We start from the raw sequence: 19,983 nt of genomic DNA on the forward strand, positions 1-19,983 counted from the left end.
AAAAAACTCACAATTACATTCAGATTGAAATCTCATATCCTTAAAGCACGTGACTCGCATCAATCACATGCCTCTATTGTAAACTAAAATATTGAACCAAACAAGTTTACTTGAAAAGACAAGAAACACTAGTCATACTCTAATTCATCAGGCGTTATTGGTCTTTTAAGAGGGATAACGGATTTTTTGTCAACATCCCTCGATAATGCTTTCCTCATATCTGAAAATAAATTACCAAGAAAAATATGTGTTAGATAATGTTGTAAAAGCTAAACAAAGTTATGCAAATGCTCTTTCATAGAGATTCATAATTAAACAGTAAAGGAAATTACCTAATCCATCTTCTTCACCAGAATAATAGCGTAGAACTCGTCTATACACCACATATCCAAGCTGAGACACATGGACAATCAGTATTATATTAAGCATAATCAAATGTAACCATTTATACAGAATGCACATACTTTTCATTTCAAAAATTGAAAGAGAAAAAAGGAAAAAGTGGGGGAATGGTTACTAGCCTCAAGATGACTACTAATCCATTTTTCTAATCTCCATCTCATAGTTCATTAGCATATCTGATGCACTTATCTTTTTGTTGGCATATTATTTTCTTTCGCTTAATATATTTTTGTAAAGGGACAAAAGGGTTAGATACTCCCCAGCATGGATGAGGTTTTAAAACCAAGAGAGCACCACTGTTCTTTTCAAAACTCATATGCATACAAAAAAGTCACTTGACCGATGAAAAATAAGGCTGATAACTTCAACCAGGCCTTCAAAGATCTAACACTAAGGAAAGGCTCACATCATTTACATGAGTTCAAACAAAACCTCTATGGTTTCGTGCTTCTTGCCTCTGGCAAATTTTAAAGTTGATTTCAGGAGATTCTGGGTCTAACAACTATTTCCGTCCAAGCATAAGGCTAGGCAGTGTGACTATTAGCATCAGCTAGGCAGATGATAGCCCACAAGACCTTTATGAAGAATAACAAAGGGGGCAAGGATTTTTCTATTCAACAATGAATAATTTAAAACGAATGAAAATAGAGGGAAAGCTGAAGTGGACTGCTATATACAAGGTATGTAGTACAGAGTAGATTGTGTTTACTCTGTGAGTATCTGGTGGCTTTACACCTATTACTCTGTGAGTCTCTGGTGGCTTTACACCTATCACTCCTTTTCTCTACCCAAAAAGATGATGTATTCATAGCATAAAATCTATTATTCCGGTTGGAAGAGTGGAAGAGTGGGACCATGGAGGGGTTAAACGAGGGAGAGGGAGACCGAAAATGACTTGGTTGGAAGGAATTAGGAAGGATGTGAAGTATATGGATTTGCATGAAGATGAGGCATTGGATCAGAAGGGATAGAGGAGGAAGATTTTTGTCGATGACTACACGGAATAATCACTTTTGATTCATGCAACTGACCCCACATGTGGGTTAAGGCTTTGATTGATTCCCCCTCTTATCCTCTTCCATACTTGTCATTCATTTCTTCACACAGAAAGAATAGTTGAAAGAATTTGAATCTATCTAACTAAAGACTCGTTAAACTCATTCTGCAGGTCAAAAGTATTCTAACCATTTTGGAGCATGGAAATTGAGTTTGTTGTGCTCTACTCTAATCAAGTTTAATTTACCATTGAAAAATGTTTAATAGTAAATCTAACTTGTATCTTACTAATAGAATGACACTTTAAACAACCGACAAATTCAAGCAAGGGAAAGGAATAATCTTGTTCAGGTTGCATAAGTTTTCATAGAATTCTCAAATCCGTCTCACCATCACAATGCAAAAAAGCAAGCCACTACCATAGGTAATTAGTCAAAGTTCCAAGAAACCATCTTCTAGAATGTACCAGAAGCTTGTGAATAATGTTTTAAAAGCTCAAGGAGTCAAGGCCCACTGAGGCAATAGGGGTATTAGAGCCTAGGCACAAACTACAGGCATAAGGCACAGCCAGTATGCCTACAACATGCATACTACACCTCTTCAAAAATGCTTCGACTCAGGCACGCTTATCATCAGTTATCTAACAGGAAACTACGGCATAGCCATGTTTCCCACAGATTAGCATTCAGATCTTCTCTTTTAACTCATAATTTAAAACTGAATAAATGACCAGAGAAGACCAAACCAGCTCTAGTTTTGGTAAATACAACCCTCAATTAAAGATCTAGGGTTCATAACTGATGAGTCCACTCTCTTTTCTGAGGGTCTGACCCGGATTTTGTGTCCATCCAGACCATGTCGTCTCGGCACCAGTACGGAGGGGTGGTGGGCTGAGTCTGAGCATCACAGCTATAGGAACTTAATTTTAGTCATTATTTTCTATATCCATGGATTAAAAAAAGGTGGTCTCCCCAACCAAGGATCAGCTAATGATGTTGAGTTGTAAGCTCCCTTATACTTATTTGACTGATAGACCAAAAAAATTAGAAAATCTAGACCATGGAATCGTTAATGTCATCAAGCATATGGTTTTGCCACTTGAAATATGACTTGTCACACGAAAAAATGGTGTAGATCATGATTGCTATTTCTTCTAGTTAACAGAGTAGTGGGGTACTTGGGCCTAATTCATACTAAAAATGCTTATATCCTTATGTTTGTTTGCGATTTCATGATCAAGTTGAGCGGTGTAGCCCTTGCCTTAGGCCTATCTATCATTGAGTTTACCCTTTTTAGTCTTACAGCAGTTAATATTCATACCTTAGTATCAAAAACTCTTCAACAATTGAGCTTAGCTTATTTAAAAAAAAGCGTTTGGTGGTTAATTCACTGCCTCACATGAGTTCGACAAGACTGACCCTTTCTTTTCCTAAGCTTTAAATATTGAGACAAAAAAAGGTTATAAATTGATAGGTTGGTGACACTCTATACACCTCTGAAGTATACTAGTCTATTATAGAAATAATATTCTTTTTTTCATAACTAAGGATATATCCTGGCCACATGCCTTTTATAAAAACATTAAACAACACAAGAAATAAGCCATATGACGGATTAGGTTGAGGCATCACATCAATGCAAATGTTAAGCTGTAGAAAGAGGGCCAGTAGAACTAATTCATGTCTAGTACAACAGAGAGATGCATGAAATTGTACAAAAGCTCCATGTAAAGCATTTCAATCTTGAAACAGAAACCAGAACTAAACAAGTGCATAATGAAGTCAAGGATACTTACTTTTTCATACATCTTTATAGCTGGTACATTTGATGCCCGAACAAAAAGGTCAACAAAGTAAGCCTTATCACTGAAAAGCAAAACAAATCTTGTCAATAGGAGAAAATCTGAGCAATATCTGACTAGTTTTAACAGTTCTATACATCTGCTTGAAAGGAAGGAAAAAAAAAAAAAAAAAAAGAGCCAACACCACCATGGAACAGAACACACAAATACCCGCAAACTATAACAAAACCATAAAGGCAAACTAAGTCTATGAATTGCTTGCTATGCTTGAGCTTCAAACAAATTATGGTTCAGTAGAACAAGAAGTGTATTATGCTCAACTGAGGAAAACTCAGTTTAGCAAAAAGCCACAATGCTTAAAGAAAGCAAACTCTAACAGCCCAACAATCGAGTTAGCTCAGCTTATTTGCAATTCATGATTATAACTCTGGGCTCATGTGCTTAACTGTGTACAGTATTATAGTCTCAAATCAAATTTCATTACCTTTCACTTGCACATTTTTGAAGGTTTATTACAAGATTGTGCTCTTAGCCTCTTATGTTTAAAACACCCCTTCCATTAAGAAGAAAAACCGAGAAAATATGCACTAAAAGATTGTTTCAGTATACTTCAAGAATCAAGGTGCAGAAACAAAACATTATTAAATTATACGCAATGAGATAATAACAATAAGATTAAAACATGACTCATCAACTCATGTATACGAAGACTAAAATTCCATGTATCCCATCCACTACTCCATCAGGTGTTAAATTTTAAGTGTGGCATCTTTCATTTGGTTTACTCACCACATTGCCAAATATATGGCCATTGCAAAGAAAGCAAAATATGTATTTTAGAAACACTGAACTCACATGAATTCATCCAACTGATCCAAATGGTCTCTATGTAATATGGATACTTCCAACAAGACAAAATATTAAAAAGATTTTTTTTTTTTTTTTTCAGAGGACTAAAGCACTAAACTATAATCAATCCAATATCCATAAAGCACATTCCATGTAAAGAGTGGCTCAAGAAAAAGAACATTCCCTTATGGTAACGCCTCCATGCAGGATTTTGATGGCTTTCCAGAAGTTAATACTTAGATAGTCTATTAAAGAGCAAGATACTTACATTTTGTCACTGATGTCTTCCAGTAAATTCATCAACTTCTTAGCTAACTGTTGTCGGCGATACTCAGGTGCAACACTCACTGCAGTAACATGACCATGCCAAGACTCACCCTGGCCTTCAACTTTTCCCATAACTACAGCAATTAGGCAAAAGAAAGTTACAAACAAAATTAATAATTAAAAAAAAAAAAAAAACATTACAGCATAAGAGGGTATAATTATTCACTTACAAACAATTAATTACAGATGCCAAACCATCCATGGAGGCAAGCAGCACAAGTATTGCAAGTCCATAAGTATATTCACCATCTTACAGCTAATAGTATCAGGAATAATTTAACCAGTGAAATATAATAAGTATCATAGAGCTTCTTTCTAGAGTATGGATAATGCAACTTTTTAGTTTCAAGATGACATGTCGTAAGATTTCCATTATCAGGATGGACTTTGGCACATTAATAAAACAAACCAGACAAATTATTAACTATGTGCAATCATTTTAAGTCAATTATAGTGCTGGCACCCACCACATGTCAATCCTCGTACTACGCAGAACCAAAAAATGATGAAATGCATGAGATTAAAGAGAAACAACCTAACTACATTGACTGCTCACTCCATGTTGAAGTAATTGTCACATTGCCCCAGATCACTATTCAGATTTTCACATGTTTTGACAAAAGTATTTCTAAAACCTTCTATTATAGTTATAGTTTGTGTCTCTTCTTCCCTTTCTTCATTATTCATCAGGTGAGCATTGTATAGAATCCAAGACAGACCAATTTACATTTCAGGAAATATAACAGCTTATTTAGACATCCGTGACTGTTATATTAAAAAGAAGCAATTATTATTTTTTCTTTCATTCACACTCATGCTTGATTTAGTATAATTTTGGGTGTCTGTTATGGCCTTGTTTGCAAAAATGGCTTATAACTAATTAGTTCTGTTGATTTCTGGCTTTAAGCTTATTAATGCTGATTAATTTTTTTAAAAGAAAATAAGAGCCCTTTCATAAGTTAAAAGCTTAGTATAGTAGATTTTCTGGTCTCCTTTCAAGCAAAAATTGAACAAAGTGGTCATATTCACATATTAACAGTGTGAACAACTATTTTTCCCAAATATCTTACAAGCATCTAATTTTTCCAAACATATAAAAAAAAACAACTAATACTACAAAACTACTAACTAGTAAACCAGCCGACAAATAATATTCATATAAGGCCTTTACTAATCAATTAGTTTGTCATATTCATACTCAAAATCCAAGAAGGGAGAAGAGAAATGTTATAAATCTTATAACCATAGAAGAGAACACATATGCAAGAATCATAAGTACTCGATTTTTGTTCTCTTTTTCAAGAAGCATTCTAAGAGGATCCAAGGAAAACCAGCCTAAAACTGATTGTGATTTCCATAAAAAAGCCATCAATGACCAACCAAGTATGTCATTATAAAATGGCCACGAGAGAATGGCAAACGGTGATCAAAGTACACGCAATCATAAACATCAAGAAGTACAAACCAATGCATCTATAGGAGAGGAATAGATGGAAAACATACTGTAACCCATAATTCGATTGCCAGGGCCTTCAGCAACATGGAAATAATCCGGCCATCTCGCCAAGTAGGTCATGTAAAATGACATGTTGAACTGCTCAAAATCGCGAATTCGCCACATAAATGAATACCATTTGTCAGTGCCACAGAATTAGGTGTGCTGAATAAGCCGAGAATGAAATTGAAATTGAAAATATAACAGCAGACAGCAAAGATACTTACAGTTTCAGTTAGATGATCCAAATTTACGGAAGCAAAGCGAAGAAGATCATTGCAACAGAATTTACGAATGGTTGTCATTATACTGCAAGAAACTTCTGTAAACAAGAAGAAAACCAACACAAAGGCAGACTAATATTACCCAGATGATTGAAATTTTTCAAAATTACCAGAAATCAAAATAAAAAGGTGGAAATCAGCATCAATTTGAGAATATTCCAGAAAAAAATATAGGGTAAATAAGATAAATGAGAATTAGGGTTTACAGGAAGAATTGCCCAGAAAAGAACAAAACATCTAATTGCAATGAATTCAGGGGAATACCATCAATTACACATATAATCAAATTAGGGGAGTAATTAGAAGTAAATAAATGGAAAAATGATGAAATTAGGTGCATTGAAATACCGGATAGTTGAAAATGAGAAAATTTGTGTAGCAAGATTGAAGAAAGGAGGGCGAAGATGAGCAAGAGGGTACGTCAATTTCGCCGGAGAAAATGTGGTGGTGAGCAGCAAAGCCCGAAGACAAGACACAAGAGTGAGAAATCAAAATGCAAACAAATTAATGCATATGACACTTAAATACGGTATAGTCAACTATACTACCCTTTTTAATTTTTTATAACCCAACTTAAGGGCCTATTCTAATACGATTAATGCATATGACACTTAAATACGGTATAGTCAACTATACTACCCTTTTTAATTTTTTATAACCCAACTTAAGGGCCTATTCTAATACGATTATGTTTAGTTCAGTTCAGTTTAGTTCATTTCAATTTAACTCTAATAACTTCAGTTCAGTTTAGCTCCTAATTTTCTTCTCTTATAAAATATTTTGTTCAGTTCTAATAAGTTCAGTTCAATCAATCAGAACAGGCCCTAATTCCATACCTCATTATTAATAATCCTTTTTCCATCTCCTATTATCCAATCTCTCTTTGTGTATTTAATCCCAAAAACTATGTGTATCTTTCTTGTGCTTTGGATTTTTAAGGTTGGAAGTTTTGAACATGAACTAGCCTATGAGGGGAGAAATATTAATAAATCATTATAGGTGTAATGTGTAACCGAAAATATAATTAAAGAAATTAAACATTTGGGACTTTAATTCAAAATGAGACTTACAAAAAAAAAAAAAAGAGGGACTAAAATTATAGAGAGAAAAGAAAAGGTTAAATTGAGTTAAGAAAGATGATGTAATAAAAAATAAAAATAAAATAAAAAATTAAAATCATGTGCCACATTGGATTGGAAAAGAAGATAGGAAAGTGCTAAAATAGAGACATGTGTCTTTCCTGGTTTGAGTTTTTAAATACTAAGTATAAAATATAGATTTCATTTTATTGTCATGCAATACAATGAAGTTGAAATTCAATCGGTAAAAAATAAAGGGCCTCGAATTAAAAACCGATAGGTAGTAAAGGGCCCTAGAAATTCAATCTGGTAGTAAACTGAAGGTCCCGAAAATCATAGCCGGTATTAAACTGAAGGTCTCGAAAATCATAACCCGTAGTAAGATTAAGGTATCAAATTTTTTTTTGCAAAAATTAAATCAGGGTCTCGAAAATAAAGGCCTCTAAAAATATTTTATATAAGTTGATTTGTCCAATAGTCATTTTAAAATGAGTATCTTAGAAAATCGTCAAAATGACGTTCATGATTGTCCATCATACCTTACAAAGTTCGAACATAATGGTTGAAGACTTTGAGATATGTTTACAAGTAAAAGGTTAGGGGTGATTAAATAGGTATGAGGTGGAAAGATGGTAGATTAAAACAAGGGTAAAATTGAAAATATAAAATTTACTTGTATTAGAAACTAGGAAAATTTAACATTTGCTACCGGCGAAAGCACCTTGCTTCACATTTACTACCGGTTTAATTTTTTATTTTATTTTACTACCACCCAAAACCCAAAGCTATAGATATCACTACCTTTAGCCTTGTGCTGTTACCATTTCCATTAGTGGGGCCCAACCACCGTCCAACCACCTCCCTGCCACCTTCCAGCCACCACTCCATCTTCAACCACCCTCATTGCCACCGTCCAACCTCCGTTTCCTCATCAACGCCGGCGCGTAAACGATCCTCTGACGCCGACGACCTCACCCATCCATTTCCCCCATCAACGCTGCCCCAAAACCACCATGACCAACCTCTTACCATTTTGGAGCTTGATCATTATTTCTAATCTGCTCTTCAGATAATTCCACTTCTTCAGTCTCAAATTGCAACTCTTCCAATCTTCTAACAACATCTTCAACACCATTACCTTCCTTACTCAACTCACACCCTTCATTCTTCTCTTCATCAACTCCGCAATTTCTCTCTTCTACCTCAATTTCTCTCTCATCCAACCATTGCCCACCTTCAACCACCCCAGAATTGGACCCACCCACTTCAGATTTCTGCCCCGAATTGGACCCGCCCACCTCAAATTCCGGCCAAAGACCCGATTTTTCGACAGCAGAAACCCGATTTTTGGATACCCAATTGAATTTAATACCATTAGATAGCCTGAAATTTGATGTAGAAGGGGTTTATCAGCTTGTTTTCTAGGGTTTTCGCTTAAGGGAATTACAGTGCAATCATCTTTTTCTCGGTAGCATTGCGAGTTATTCTGCTTCTTATTTCCCCTTTCCCCAAAATGACCCCTTTCCCCCGACCGGAAACGGCCTATTTCCCCTTTCCCCAACCTGAATCGACTCTCCTCCCCTTCCCCCACCCAAAAACCAACACCAACGGGCTTAAGGGTTTCGAATTCACACTTTTAGGGTGGTTTCGGGCAGCATGGACTTTGGGAAATGGTGGTGGTGGAGTTCGCCGGCGTCGGGGGACCGTTTAGGCGTCGGCACGAACGACGAAAGCCAGCCCATGGAGGGGGATGGTGGCTGACGGGGAGGGGGGTGGCTGAGAATTTTTTTAAAAAAGTTTTTATTTTTATTTTTTTTTAATAAATTAAATTATTATTTAATGAAATAATGGGTCCCACTTAACGGAATCCTAACAGATTCCGTTAAGTGGTAGCGATATCTATAACTTTGGGTTTTGGGTGGTAGTAAAATAAAATAAAAAATTAAACCGGTAGTAAATGTGAAGTAAGGTGCTTTCGTTGGTAGCAAATGTCAAATTTTCCTAAAAACTAAGTTATCCTGCATTTAGTATCTCCCATATCAAATTATCAAAATTGTTTTAGCTATACACTTGTTTTGGTGGGAGCCTCGATTTTTAACAATGATAAAGCCTTGGTTTTTCAAAGCCTTGGTCTTTCTAAGAAGGAAAATTTTTATATGTGGCTGGCCACAGCCACTATTTATTTATTTACTCCCTCTGTTTTTTAATAAGTGTTACACAGTTTGACCAAATACGCATGTCGAGACATGACTTTGACCATTAATTTATCTAATCATATGTTAATAAAAATTATAATTAAAATTGATATTATGAAATTATACTTTATAACAAATCCAACAATGTATTATACAATAACATTTGTTTTTATATATTAGTAAGTTAATCATCAAGTCAAACTGTAACACTTATTAAAACACGGAGGGGGTATTTGTTTTCCCATTTCTCACTCCTCACTATATTCCCCTTTCTCTTGCTTTTCTCTCTCCCACCTTCCAACAACGGCAACAAACATCTTCACTCTTCTTCTTCATCTTCCCCAATCATCATCATTCTCTCACTCTTCACGTTCTTCTTCATCGTCTTTTCTTTTCCTCTGCAACCCCTTCTCTCTCCTCCAAATCTTCCTTCTCAATTCCAAACCCTAACCCTAGCTAATTTCGAGTTTGGAGACCAAATTGTCGCATTTCTTTATCATTTTGTTGGTTTTCTAGGTTAGTTTGGTGGGGTTGAGGCTATTCGTCGTCGTCTTTTTTGGCGTCATTGGAGTAGCTTCGAAAGAAATCCATTGAGGAAGAAGAAGAAGAAGAAGATGAAGATGATTCATGTTTCTTTGTCATTTGGTTGGTTTGAAGAGTTGGAGTTGGGGTTACTTGAATATAGGGGTTACTTATAACATGGGTTACTTGTTTTTTTCTATGTTTTGAATATGTTTTTAAATGGGTTACTTAAAATTAGGGGGTTTCCTATAATATGGGTTACTTGAAATTAGGGGTTACCACTTGAAATTATGGATTACTTGAAATTAGGGGTTACCACTTGAAATTATGGATTACTTGAAATTAGGAGTTACTTGAAATTAGGGGTTACCTCTTGAAATTATGGATTACTTGAAATTAGGGGTTACTTAAAAGTAGGATTACTTGAAACTAGGGGACACTTGAAATTATAGGTTACTTAAAATTAGGGGTTACTTGAAATTGCACGTGAGTGCCAGACTCCATTATGAGCGTTAAATTTCATTATTTTTGTTGAGTTGGTTGGCATACTGAACCAAAAAGCGTTGCTTCTCTTTATATATTACATAGTTTTAGTTGCTTTTGTCGTTTCTTTTACTTTTGCATTTTGATTTTTTTAATATATAATAAAACCTGTTTTTTTTTTTATTTTTATTTTTTTTAAGGGGGACAATTGTCCCCTATTATCCCCCCTCCCTCCGCCAATGCAGATGGAGTACATACTTAAGCTTGAAAATCTCAGTAAGATTTTTTTTTTGTTAAATAACTAACTGGATGATATGTAATTGATTTAACATTTTTAAAGGTTGGATTTTATTAATATTTAATACAACAACTTTTGTGTGTGGCTAACTAACACACCAGGTAACCTCTGATAATCTGATCGACCGAGTAAACCCTGGTCGAGTAACCCATAACCAATCGAGTAACCCCTAACTGACCAATTAACCTCTAACCGACCGATTAACCCTTGAATAAGTAATCCCGCCACACGGTGTGGCTAGCCACATATGAAAATTTGTTAAAGAGAAGAGGTGTTTTTGATTGGAAAATTTTGAGACTATTTTACCATTTCAAATTAATTTATTATAAAAAATTAAAATTTAAAATTTACGTAAAAGCTAACCTTAAAAATAACTGCTCCATAAATTTAAATAGGTAACTCCTCCATGGTAGTTAAATTTTCTTAAATTAAATAATTCCTTATGTTAGACTATATATTAGTTTATTTGGGAACTTTTATTTGATGATATAATTTTGAAACTTGGTGTTTTAAAAGTTGGTGTTTGTAATTTTGCATATGATTTTTCATTTTTTATAAGTATAATACAACGTTCTATAATTTAATTAGTAATACGAATATTAATATTATGCACATATTTTACAAGTATGTATAATTTAATTGATATAAATACAATGAGATTTATTTTACTCTTATGTATGATTTAAAGGATAGATATATAAATACAATGAAAATTATTTAAGCTCGTGTAACTGTAAAATTTAGGATATTTTTTTAAATGGTTTTCTTTTATAGTCCATCCCTTAAATGTATTCTGACATTTACTAATCATAAAAAATATATTTCTCTCATAGCCCATCTCATGCCATATGCTCCGGTAAATGCTCTGGTGTCTAAAATTTTATTTTTCTGGTCTTTGGTCCGGTGCGGTCCAAAACCCCATAAAAATCGGTCTTGCACTAGACCAATTTTTTCCTTAAATTTATGCATAAAATCTTAGATAATGGTTAAAATTATTCTTAATATCCTTTGAAAACATTAATTATATGAGCTTTTTTGTACTTAACAAACAAAAAAAAAAGTCGCTAAAGTAGAGTTCGTTTTTCCTACACTTTTTTCGAGTTTTCCATAATATTATTAAAATTTTAGCATTTTTAAAAATAAATTCTAAAATCGGCCATAAGCGGAAATGATTTAGGGTCTGTTCACTTCAGCTTAATTTCAGTTCAGTTCAGCTCCAATCAGTACAGTTCAGCTCCAACCAGTTTAGTTTAGTTTAGTTCAGTTGAGCTCCTAATTTCCTTCTCTCATAAAATATTCATTTCAGCTCTATTCGGTTCAGTTTAGTTCAGCTCAGCTCAGCTCCTATCAGTTGAGTTCAGTTCCGCTCCAATCAGTTCAGTTCTGTTCAGCTCAACTCAGTAAATGTGAACATGCCCTTAGTCTATTTCACTTACATAGTTATGTGGAGTATAATTCGTTTATTTTTAAATTAAAAGAATAACACTATAAAAAAAGGGAATAAAATAAATTAATTAAATACAAATGACATAATTAATTTGTTAGTGAAAATGAGCTCTTTATTACTAATTGAAGTATGTTAGTTTTTTTTCCCTACGAGATTAATAATGCTTTTTTCTAAAATTAATAAGTTGATTTATAAACCATGATCGCACAGGCACTATGCGAATTATTACTCTAAATGTAGTTTCTAACTTTTAATTGTTTAAATCTCAATTTTATAATTGATAATTATTTGAATACCAAATTTTAATCGTTTAATTCTGAATTTTTAATTGTTATAATAACTTAATTGTTCAATCCCAATTATTTTATTGTTGATTATTTAAATCCCAATGTTAGGGTTGTTAGTTTGTCAAGCGTGTTAAATTGTTTCATAGTTTTGTATGTACTATTATGTAATTTAATTATTATTGATTCATATTTTTCAATCTAATTAGGATATATGTCGAATACTTCACTTAATTCAAAAAAGTCCAAGACAACAAAATAACCCGATCTTCGACAATTCATGTTTATGAGAATGAGATCCCAAGGATATATTGGCCAATGAATCAAGTGATGTGTCCCAAAAAGAGTAATTAACACTTGTTTTGCGCTTTGTTGATAGAGATAGTAGAAAGGTAATGGGGAGATTTTTAGGCATTGTGCATGCTGGTGATACTACCGCTTCATCTCTTAAAAATCGGAACATTCATTGAGTCCATCTATGATAAGATGACAAGGGTATGATGGGACTAGTAATATGAAGGGTGAAATAAATGGCCTTAAGACTTTGATTATATATTGTTTTGCTCATTAACTTCAACTAACACTAGTTGCTGTTGCTTGAAGGAATGATAATTGTGGTTGGCTTTTTGAAATACTTGCAAACTAAATATAGTTCCCATTTGATTTACTTGGGTCAAACTTTGAAAACTTTGACCATAAATTCCCATTAATTTATACAAGATTACATATTCATGTGAAATCTTGTTGAATTCGTCACATAGTATATTTTATTAATATTAAATTTTTATAATTTTTACGCATATGAAAATAGAGATAGACGTTTTAAAACACGTCTTGGAAAATGTGAAAATAAATGAGAACTATATTTAGGGACGAAAGGGAGTTTTTTTTTTGTGAATTGCTATTTGCCACAATGAAATTACTCAAGCTATAGTATTAAAAGACTTTCATGCCCCTTATAATTTTGAAAATTACATAACAATCCAATCATTATTGACTACTAACTTTGTCTTAGCTTCACCTTGACCATTAGCTCCACCACCCATACCACCACTCACCTTTGACTGGTCTACCACCACGACTCCACCTTGACCGGTCCACCACAACTCCACCTTGACTGGTCCACCACGACTCCACCTTGACCATCATACACCACGACTCCACCTTGAATGGTCCACCACCCACAACATATAAAATGAGTCGACGACGGTCGACGTTCATATCGGAGGCACTTGGTGGGGACGACGAACCGTCGACGCCGTCGAGTTAGGTATATGTCAGACTTTTTTTTCAATTTTTGTTGTACCCGGTCGCATGTTATATGCGACTATACCACGGTGTGGTCGCATATAGCGTGCGACTATGCCATGGTATAGTCGCATGCTATATGCGACTATACCGTGGCGTAGTTGCACGCTATATGCGACTATGCGAAAATAAAAATAAAAACTTACCGACGAATTGGCCGGCGTTTTCCCCACGTTTCCCGGCAAACGAACCCCCTTCCCACGCTGCGATTCCATTGTCGTCAGCCTCTTCCTTTTTCCGGTTGATTTGGTATGATAAGTGGTTGATTTGGTGTGATAGATAGTGAGAAAATTGGATAATTCCGGCAACCTTAGGGTGGTGTTGGTGGTGGTGTTTAGGGTGATGGTGATTCCGACGACCTTAGGGTGGTGGTGGTGATGGTGGAAGGAGTATGATTGGTGAGAAAAATTGAATGATGTCAAACATGGAATTTATAAGGGTAGATGAGTCATTTAATACCGCGCCCTAAGTAATTGTATTGTGGCATTTAGTAACCTCCTTTTTTTTAGGGGCCTAAAATTTTGGTAATATGGTTTTATTCCGGTCATGTCATTCTAATTGGTCTATTAGTTACAAGATTAATGATGATTTCTATCACACTAAATAGCTAAACTGTTGGATATTCTTTCATGCATGAGCTTGGTTTATATTGTTACATCGATCTATATCTATCTATATTTAGGGCGTGTTCGGCAAAATATAGCTGTGAAGGTAGTGTTAATTGTGAAGGTAGTTGTTAGCTGTGTAGGTAACTGTTAGCTATCAACAAGTTGTTAGCAGTAAATATAGATAATTTAGGTATGAGTGTTCGGTAAAGTAGCGGTTGACTAGCTGTTACATGCATATAAAAATAAATATTTTATTTTTAAAATTATAGATTAAATTTTCAACAGGTACCTTAAAAGCTACCTCTACTTTCAAAAGCTAATATTTCTAACTTTTCATAAAAGCTACCTCCAGCCACCACTAAAAGTTATCCTAACCACTAATTTGCCAAACACTCACAGTTTTTGTTAAGTAGTGGTTGATTTGGTCAAACCACTAAAAGCTACTCAAAAGCTAGCGCCGAACATACCCTTAGTATTTAAAAACAAAAACCATCATCCCCATCATGCCACATGTAAATTTTATTTTTCACCAATGCCATATGTCACCTCATTTAACCTTTCTTTTTCTACATGTATGAATGTTGTTTGATTCACTTTCTCTCGACTTTTAATATCTTCTATAATTACATTTAATTTTCTCCCCTTCGTCTTCTGTATAAACTATTCATTTTCCAATAAAAACATGTTATAAAATAAAAATTTATATTGTATACCAATAAACAACCCATGCATTACACTAGCCAAAAAGCTAATTAGATATTACATTCACTCTTAGTCTCTTACTAGTTGTCGAAACACTAACCACTTCATTATTCATAATTTCATATTCATTAACATTAAGTAGCATATTAATCATATGTTAGTACACACACAGTAGCTTAATAGCTTCCAATAAACTACTACGTAGAAACTTTTTTTTTTTAACACGTAAAAGACGATATTATTAATTACTTAAAAACGTTTACAACATAAACAAGCAGCCTCATTCCGCAAGCAAAATTAGAGGCCTGCTTAATAGCTAAAGCGTATGATCTCAAAACAACATTAACAAAATTAGAGATCATTCTACCTAGAGTTTGTACAGTGCACCTCCGAAAAGCAGCAACATAAACATATAGACAGCTAAACAACTTAGTTTTTATACAAAGCTTGAAACCTGAGGGGCTAATCCTCATGCACAGTTGCAGCAGCAGCAGCAGCATCAATTGCAGCCTGCTCCTCCTCATAGATGGGTCTAACTTTCTCAGGGCACACCATGTGAAGAGTGTAACCAATACTCATTTCTAGCCCAATGACTGCAAGCTCATGTGCTACTGCATTTTGATCCCTCTTGATATGCGTAATATCAAAAACATCAAAGTACTTGATGGTTTCCTCAATATCCTTAATTACAGCAGTAAGCTCATGGTGAATGTTGTTTCCAGCAGACTTGAGCATGATCCTTAAAGACAGAGCATCGACTTCCAGCTCTACTTCCTTCATCTGCAGCCTCTTTACCATGGCTAAACCTTCCCTAACCGCCAGCAACTCAGAAGCAAAAGCAGTTACGGCATTATACTTGCTTAAAAATCCCATGATCCAAGTGCCATCATCCTTCCTTACAACTCCACCACCTGCAGCCACATTGATTGAAATCCAAGCGCCATCTGTGTTGATTTTTACCCATCCTTGAGGGGGTGGGCTCCAAGTCTTCAAGGTCCTTGAGCTGCTTGGCATATCAGAAACTATAGCTTTACCCTGCAAAATGTGGTTAGTACACTGATAGTCTATGATGAATCTACTAAAAACCACTCTTGAGTTGAACATTTTAAGATCAAAAACAGCAATATTCCTATGTTTCTAAATGTGCCAAAGAGCGATAGTAAAATTCATCCTCCAATGACTATCAAAAGCAAGATTAAACTTTAGCCAATCCATCCAATCCATGCCAAAAAAATTCTGAAAATTAAAATTAGTTGGCACATGGATTTTAGCAAATATATCCTTCCAAAGAATAGAAGATGAAAAACAGTCCCTAAATAAATGCAAATGAGATTCACCGTAAAGATTACATCGTGCACATATAGGGGAAATATTAGGAAGGATAACAACCAACTTTTCAGCTACTGGCAGAATTTTATGCATGATATTCCAGAGTAACATTTTGTACTTGGCAGGAACACTAATTTTCCAAATGGATTTCCATGAGTTAAAAAAGGAAAAATTAACATAAGATGGAGAAATTAGTGAATGATAGGCAGATTTTATTGAAATGGAGAAATTAACATTTTGTACTTGGCAGGAACACTGATTTTTTTTTTCCCTACTACGTAGAAACTAAGTCAGTGAGGTTGTTCCAAGCTTACCTAAAAAAGGAAATTAATTGAAGACACATTGATGAACATGGGAGAAAGGTACTACTTTTCTGTCTTTTATGTCATTTGTTGTGTCATGCAAATGTATCTTGTGCATTTATTTAGCTATTCATTTCTTTACTTTCGTGATGCTTATATTGGTTTAGTTTGAATGGGAAATTCTTATTGTTGTAACGTTTCGAACATATGCTGGACATTTTTTTGTTTTTGAATTTCAAAGATTATTCTTAATCACTCTTTTGTTTCTTCTAATAATTTATTATAACCCAAACAAGTTATAAATATTTTTTAGAGATAATTGAATTGCATCTCCAAGAACTTGATAATCGGTTCAATGATAATCATATCGATTTAATCATATCATTACGATTCAATACATAATATGTTATAAATATCATTACGATTCAAGAAATTTATCCAACCATTTTTTATAACCCAAACAAGTAATAAATATTTTTCGACAACTTTTCATAATATATCATTACAATTCAATACATAATATGCTTTCATTGCCAAATTCAGTGATAATCATATCGGTTTAATCCTAGCAATAATAATAAGTCTACAACATTAATTAGTTACATATTTAGACATAGATTACATCTTCTTCACTGTCGTCGTGGTAGAAATAGTTGAGAAACGCATCACATTGCAGACACTCAACATGCGGACAGTGAATGATAAAAACGTTTGGAGGATGAGTTTCACCTTAAAATATATAGAAACACAAAAAAATTAGCAAGACTGTTTGAAAGACCCCACCGTATAGGTAAAAGCAAGAAACAATTATGAATAACATACCAAAATTATAGGGCGTTGGAGTTAGTTTACAACAGTGTAAAACTTCATTTGGTGCATGTTTTAGATCAGCAAAAAAGAATTCTAGAGAAATAGTTCTCTTGAGCCGAGCAAAAAAGTTGATATGAGTACCCCAACCAATTGATTTTTTAATTACGGTTTGTCTAACAATATGGACTAACTCATAATCAACACCCTAAAATTATTTGGAGCGAAAAAGAAAAAAAAACAATTAAAACAAATTAATTAGTTATAAACATATAAACCAGTATTGTACACTATAAAATAGAGGAATAAATAAGAGTAAAATACTTCTAAAGAGATTATACCTTCTTTTCTTTGTAATATGCCAAACACAGGCCAACAAAGTTATTGTCATCAGTTGGTGTTCTTGTACTACTGGTTTGGAAAAAAGAACAAAAAAAAAAGATTTAATGAATCTCAACCATTAAAATTTTAAGGATAAATTTTGTTCATTTATTTGTTTGACTATAAAAAAATTTAAGGGAAAAAAAAATTAACTGTTTTATTTAAAAGATAACTTTTGTTTTTTTCTCAAAAAAAAAAAAAAACTTGTTTTCGTTGCCAACACAAGCAGTTTATTACTTTCTTTTATCTACTCAGAAAATCTCACAATCTCCATTAATTTTTAAGTAGATTATTAACATTAGGGCTGTTCAAAACTATCCGAGAATCCGAAAATCCGAAAATCCGGTACGTATTTGATCCGATTTTTTGGATATCCGATCCGAAAAAACGGATATCGGATACGGATTCAAATACTGATTTTCAAATTTTCGGATATCCGATATCCGAAAAATATCCGAATATTATCGGATATCGGATATCGGATATTTCTTTCAGATATCCGAACTGATATCTGAAATTGTAAGCCTGATATGTATATGACAATACATCAGTACATATAAAATTTTCAAAAATATTTTTATAATAATATTATAAAATAATTTTTTAGTGCCCAACAAACCTAGTGAGTTCTCAGTTCTCACCTACTTCCGCCTCTTTCTCATCTCTCTAAAAGGAACCCTATATTCCAAACTCCGCCGCTCAGTCACTCAGCCACCTCTCTGTTTTTTTCGGTGATAACTGAGTCTAATTTTGGTTCGTAATCTTTGCTCTTTGTTGGTCTAAAGTCGATTCCTCGATCTTTTGCAACCCCTGAATACATGGGCCTAATTTTCTTTTTAAATTTTCGATCTTCTTCGTTCAGTCGCCATTTTGTTGGTTTGTTCTTCGTTGCTCAACAAATCACCATTCAACTCTCCTCTGGTAATTAAAAGATTATAAGGATTCATCTGTTGGGAATTTTGATTTTTAATATGTGTATGTGTCTCCTCTATTGTTGGGTTTGCTCACCAACTTGTTGGTCTTATCGCCAAACTAACAAAGAAGGCTGCTACTGTTATACGTTTTTGTATTTGTGGAAATTAAATAGACTTTATTAGTTTATTATGTATGCCAATTAAATAGTCTTCTAAAAGACTACTATGCTTAACGATACAAAAAGCAAAACATTTAATGAGATTTATACAATTTTCATTAATATCGGATAATGGATATCCGAAACATCCGATCCGAATGATTTCGGATATCGGATATCCGAAATTTTCGGATCGGATATCAAAATCTAATATCCGAAGGTTCGGATATCCGATCCGTGAACAGGCCTAATTAACATGGTTAACTTGGCATTTTCATTAAGAATATGAATATTAGAAATGTTATCCAAAATATTCGTACTATCTCCCATGCCAACACCATTATCCAAAGTATCTTCTTTCCTACAAAACAAAATATCACCAAACACCATTGTTATACAAAATACATCATCATACTAAGTCGAAATTCAGAATCAAATGTATCAATGGAAGAAAGGATTGGGGAATTGAAAATACTTTAAGGCTTTTCTTAAAAGTAATCGATCAATTCTAATTTTGTTTAAAGAAAAAAAACTACAGTAAATTTTATTTATTATTAAAAAAAGAAAAAATTAAATAAAATTAGTCAACTCAATGAATGGTTAAGATTTAATACCAATTTTAAAGGTTGAGATTAAAAGATTACAATGGCTACAAAATTATTGTAGTCATTGCAAAACTGTCCTTTAAGAAAATCAATAATGAATTAAATTAAAGGCAAGGGAGTTTTTTTTTTTTTTTTTTCCCAAAATAAAATCATATGTTGGAACCATCTTACGTGTAACATGTTACATGCATCTTCAATGTTCAAGATATAATACAGCAAGTACTATCTAGGATATAAAGCAATCACAATATTCTTTCCAAAAAAAAAAAAAAAAGCGCAATCACAATTACTTTCAAAACGAGTTACTCAAATATGACCCAAAGGTTAGCAAAATGTACTGTACTACACACTCATTTTCAAATGCGGTACATAGAGTATGTTCTTACGAGTATTTCTACCCTCATGAA

General features: G+C 33.8%; 1 protein-coding gene across 1 annotated transcript; it reads right to left on the minus strand.

Moving 5' to 3' along the window:
- On the minus strand, positions 1 to 6,658 carry LOC145572414 (N-terminal acetyltransferase B complex catalytic subunit NAA20). The gene is made up of 7 exons (XM_081631387.1): positions 6,503 to 6,658; positions 6,098 to 6,192; positions 5,879 to 5,969; positions 4,317 to 4,449; positions 3,194 to 3,263; positions 333 to 393; positions 1 to 220 (listed from the first exon to the last, which is right to left on the minus strand). The coding sequence occupies exons 2-7, from the start codon at positions 6,173 to 6,175 to the stop codon at positions 129 to 131; spliced, it is 525 nt and encodes a 174-aa protein (XP_081487513.1). The 5' UTR covers positions 6,176 to 6,192; positions 6,503 to 6,658; the 3' UTR covers positions 1 to 128.
- Between the last annotated feature and the right edge of the window lie 13,325 nt (positions 6,659 to 19,983).

This window comes from Chenopodium album, chromosome 12 (assembly GCF_948465745.1).
Source record: "Chenopodium album chromosome 12, dcCheAlbu1.1, whole genome shotgun sequence".
Classification (NCBI taxonomy): domain Eukaryota; kingdom Viridiplantae; phylum Streptophyta; class Magnoliopsida; order Caryophyllales; family Amaranthaceae; genus Chenopodium; species Chenopodium album.